This window comes from Octopus bimaculoides, chromosome 2, assembly GCF_001194135.2.
Source record: "Octopus bimaculoides isolate UCB-OBI-ISO-001 chromosome 2, ASM119413v2, whole genome shotgun sequence".
In the NCBI taxonomy this organism is placed as follows: domain Eukaryota; kingdom Metazoa; phylum Mollusca; class Cephalopoda; order Octopoda; family Octopodidae; genus Octopus; species Octopus bimaculoides.
Genome location: NC_068982.1, coordinates 187,064,572 through 187,069,378, shown reverse-complemented (window position 1 = coordinate 187,069,378; position 4,807 = coordinate 187,064,572). Strand labels below are relative to the sequence as shown.

At 35.7% G+C, this 4,807-nt stretch overlaps 1 protein-coding gene across 9 annotated transcripts in view; it reads right to left on the bottom strand.

Moving 5' to 3' along the window:
* LOC106874822 (AP-3 complex subunit mu-1) overlaps positions 1–4,807 on the bottom strand; it is a 67,032-nt gene that overhangs the window by 35,057 nt on the left and 27,168 nt on the right. For all 9 annotated transcript variants that reach the window (XR_008263503.1, XR_008263502.1, XM_014922693.2 and 6 more), the window contains 2 exons: positions 3,490–3,595; positions 772–930 (listed from right to left, as the gene is read on the bottom strand). Coding sequence is in view for 7 of the 9 variants with exons in the window: in XM_014922693.2 (XP_014778179.1) it covers positions 772–930; positions 3,490–3,595 (265 nt within the window). In the remaining 2 variants the exon portion in view is untranslated. The remainder of the gene's footprint in view (positions 1–771; positions 931–3,489; positions 3,596–4,807) is intronic.

Below are 4,807 nucleotides of genomic sequence, written 5' to 3'. Positions count from 1 at the left end.
TATATATATATATATATATATATATATATATATACATACATATATGTATGTATTTATGTGTCTGTGTTTGTACCCCCACCGTTGCTTGACAACCGATGTTGGTGTGTTTACGTCCCCATAACTTAGCGGTTCAGCAAAAGAGACCGACAGATTAAGTACTAGGCTTACAAAGAGTAAGTCCTGGGGTCGATTTGTTCGACTAAAGATGGTGCTCCAGCATGGCTGAAACAAGTAAAAGAATATAAGAATATATATATATATATATTACTACTAACTGGCACTCTATATAAAGATGGTTTTTGGTAGCAATCCCAGAATGTTGAGACAGCCACTTGATGTCTCCATTCTCATTGACCACCAGCTGATGGCAGATAGAAGACAGAGATTTTGTCACAAAGAGTATAGAGTCACTTATTTTCCAGTTGTGACAGGTCAGCTTTATTAGTATTTTGTCTCTCCTAGAGTCCAAATGATGCTTTTATTTTTCATCCAAAGATCAACATTGGAACCACTATGTGCTGAAAATAAATTTTCTGTTAATTGTTCATTAGTTTTGTTAATTACTTCTACATGTAGTTCTAGGATTACATTTTCATTCACCTGCAGCAAGCAACCACCCATGACAGAGTTAAGGACCAAAACACTTGCATGAGTTTGTCGGGGGAGGGCTTCTTCTCTGAAGATCTTCCACTGTTCAGCCACTACAGTTTCTTGCTGCCTTGCTCAACATGGAAATCGTTGGCCCTTTTTACACATAAAACAATTACTTACTGTTCCTTTGATATTTGGAAGTTTGGTCGGGTCAATTTTGCCAACATCCCAGGTCATCATCTTGGTAACAGGGTCAAATGAATATTTTCCCTGGTTTGGGGTGAGGGTCACATTTAGGATTGATTTTGGAAATAACACTTCAACCACAACATTTTCAATCTGAAATGAGAATTTGAAGACCGTTAAGAAAATGGCCAGGTATATCATGGAATATCACATAGCAGATAATGGAATCATATATTGCATAGTATCACATGGAATATTATACAGTATCAAATGGCACACAATGGAAGGGTGAATTGTACAGTATCGCATGGTATCTGGTGGTATGGTATAGTGTGTAGTATACAATATATTTTGTCATATCACACAGCATAGATGGTATGCAATATATCATATTGGTATATAATGCTTACTTGTTATGTTGGCCAAACATGGTATCTGAGTTTTATAAATGTGTTGACAAGTGTTCTAGTTAATACAGTTCTATATTTAAGAGATGAGGAATTATGTGCATTATTTACATTATTTACATTTGACGTATATTTGTCCTCATCTTGTTTGTTGTTAACACAATGTTTCGGTTGATAAACCCTCCAGCCTTCATCAGGTGTTTTGGGGAAATTTCGAACCTGGGTTCTCATTCCTAAGGTATTTTTCAATGTTATTATTATTATTATTATTATTATTCAGGTCACTGCCTGGAATCGAACTCAGAAACTTGGAGTTAGTAGCCTACACTCTTAACCACTATGCTATAGTGTTCTAGTTATATCTCAGTTTCTCTGGATATCTTCTACATCATCATCATTTAACATTCACTTTTCCTTGCTCACACAGGCCAGACGGAATTTGTTAAGGTAGATTTTTCTACAGCTGGATGCTCTTCCTGTCACCAACCTTTACCTCACCAGTTTGCAAGCAAGGTAATATTTTTCTGTGACTAGACATGTTTCTCACATAAGACTGGAACTGAACCACACCACTTGAATGATACTGATGCACCTTTACAAAACACATACACACACACACACACTTGCCAAAGGGCCAGTAAGAATGACCCCCGCCAATAAATTTTATTCTACTCTCACTATTAAGTCTCTCTATCAGTAAGTGTTCTCTTGTTATCCTTAAATTTGCCCTAAAATAATAATCTTTGATCAGCCTTTAACCTTTTGATACCAACCTGGCTGAGATTGCTCCGGGTTCAACGATACAGCTCATTTTCTTATTTTTTAAGTAATCACAATCAAAAGAACTTCAATCAAAATTCTATGCTGATTAATATTCAAAACACTGGCTTAATAATAACAGGCATTATTTTTTTAAATTAACTGAAACGAAGACAGCATATTTTAAGAAAAAAATGTAACAAAAGTGTTAAATAAAATTTAAACAAAGTATTTTGTATCATTGATGATTGAACAAATTTAACTTCCCACAAACAATAGTATTTTAAATTTTGAATTGCAAGCAGCACTAATAATTAATAAATTACCAGTCACACATACATAGTGTATGTGTCTATTTCAGGGATGTGCTGCCTAGATAGGTAGGCAAGATAGGCAGTGCCTACCTTGAATAAAATAAACTGATAACAACATTTTCCTTTTATGGCAAAATATGCACCAAATTCAATAAAATTATGAAGATAAGTATGATTACTATGCATAAAATACAAAATATATATATTTTTTTTGTAGATTAGGTAGGCATAATTCTCCCCTGCCTTTCTATCTCAGTATTTAAGCTATGCTATAGGACTGCAGTAGTACACATGCTGTGTACATTCCTACAACACCATTTTCTTTATGTGCTATAAAGGCAGAAGTAAATCTGCCTTCAACTCAGTCGCACACCTTTGCTTCACTACATAAAGGTCACCGACTGCCTACTCTGAGTAATTACTGATGGTACGTGCCTGGTTTATTTATATGCCAATTTGCAGCAGGACAGCGTTCCGGGAAAGCTCTCCATATGGCACCAAGTGTTGGTTCCAGACAAGCAAGACAACTCGCCCGAAGTGATCAATTCACCTCAATTCAAAATTTAATTTTGTTTCACATGCGCTATGTCACAGCATATGAGGAAATAAATTTCACACTCTTTGCATATAAGCCCCAGGCTGAGGATTCAATACGTTTCAAGGTGAATTCAGTAAATAATACTGAGGAGCTAAAAAAATAGTTTTCAAATATCAATATCTACCATTCTCAATCATTTTGGGTGAATTGTCTCATCTATCTGGAACATTAAATGTTTAATAACTTGGCATTGTGTAGGGAGCTTTCCTAGGATGATATCCCACAGCAAAATGGCAATATAAACAAGACACACACACTATTTATGTATGACCAATAATGTTTAAATTATCATTTAAAAACACACACAAAAAACCGTTAGATTCACTTCAACATTTGAATTTAATTTGTGTCAAAATATTTTCGTCGCTTTGAAACCACGACCTGAGCACAGAATTTTGTCAGTGAACAGGTCACGGTTTCAAAGCAACAAAAATATTTTGACACGAATTAAATTTAAATGTTGAAGTGAATCTAACGGTTTTTTGTGTGTTTTTAAATGGTTTATAAACACCTTCCACGTTGCAATTGTTTTCATTTCAGCACACAATCTCAGATCGGGTCACTTGCTATGCAAGTACATCTCTGTAAGTTTAAATTATCATTTTAATAATTCTCTACAGAATGTTAGACTTACTGTTTTTCCCATGGCTTGTTTTGGTCCAATAGTAACATCAAAGCGTCCAGCAGCACCTTCTCGAAATGATATTGTGTGTCGTACATAGATAGGAATGGCTACCATACTGCAAAATAAGCAAGTCAAAGATTCTCTCTTTAAAAAAAAACATTTTCTAACTAAAAAATCACATGAATTAAATTGAATTAAAAATTGATCATTTCTGCTTCCAAAATTAAACATGTCACTGATTATTTGATCATCCAATATGGAGTAAATATTTTATATTTAGCATAGAAACATATCACAGCAAAAACACTGGAATTCATCTAATCATCAAAGTTTAACAAATTTGAGCCTGGTTAGTATTTAGATGGGTGGCTGTTTAGAGAATGTAGCTGCTGTGAGCAATGGTATTTACAGGAGGGACATGCATGGCTGTGTCATCAGGAAGCTTGCTTTGCAGCCATTTGAAAACAGTGCCAGTGACACAAAAAAGAAAAAGCACCCAGTACACTATATAAAAGTAGTTGATGTCAGGTAGGACATCTAGTTGTAGAAACCATGCTAAAGCTGGTTCACCAGATCCTGTCAAACCATTCAACCCATGCCAGCATGGAAAGCAGATGTTAAATGATGATGATATTGATAATGATGATGATAATGATGAATCGTTATCATTTTACATCTGCTTTCCATACTGGCATGGGTTGGATAGCTCATCACAGAGTCAGAATGTATTCAGGAGTACTGCTGTTCCCCTAAATGAGTTAGGGGACCTAATCTCCCTCGCGTTTCATATTAATCATGGTATCTACAGCTGGATGCCCTTCCTAGCTCCAACCACTTTACAAAAAGTATTTGGTGTTTGTTTTTCATGGCACAAGCACTTAGTTATGTCCTCAACATAATGAAGGAACTCAAAACCGAATGTCTCTGGTTGCTGGCCAGCCTCTTTACAGAGGGATAAGCTCAAGTGATAGAGGCAGTGAATGATAGTTTATAAAAAGGATACAGGATAAGAGGTGTGACAGAAGTATTCAGCATTCCAAGATAGTCGTGTACATTCAAGATAATGCAAAGTGACTGATATCAGCATCATCATCATTTAATATTTGTCTCTCCATGCTGGTATAGAATGGATAATTCAACAAGATCTGACAAGTTGGAGGACTGCATTGAATCACAAAGTCTGCTTTGGCATGGTTTTTACGTCCGGTTACCATCTTCATGCCAACCACTTTACAAAATGTACTGGGTGCTGTTTTCGTGACACTGGCACCAGTGAGGTCAACAAGTAACTTGCAAGACAAAATAGCCCGGTCTGAGATACATATAT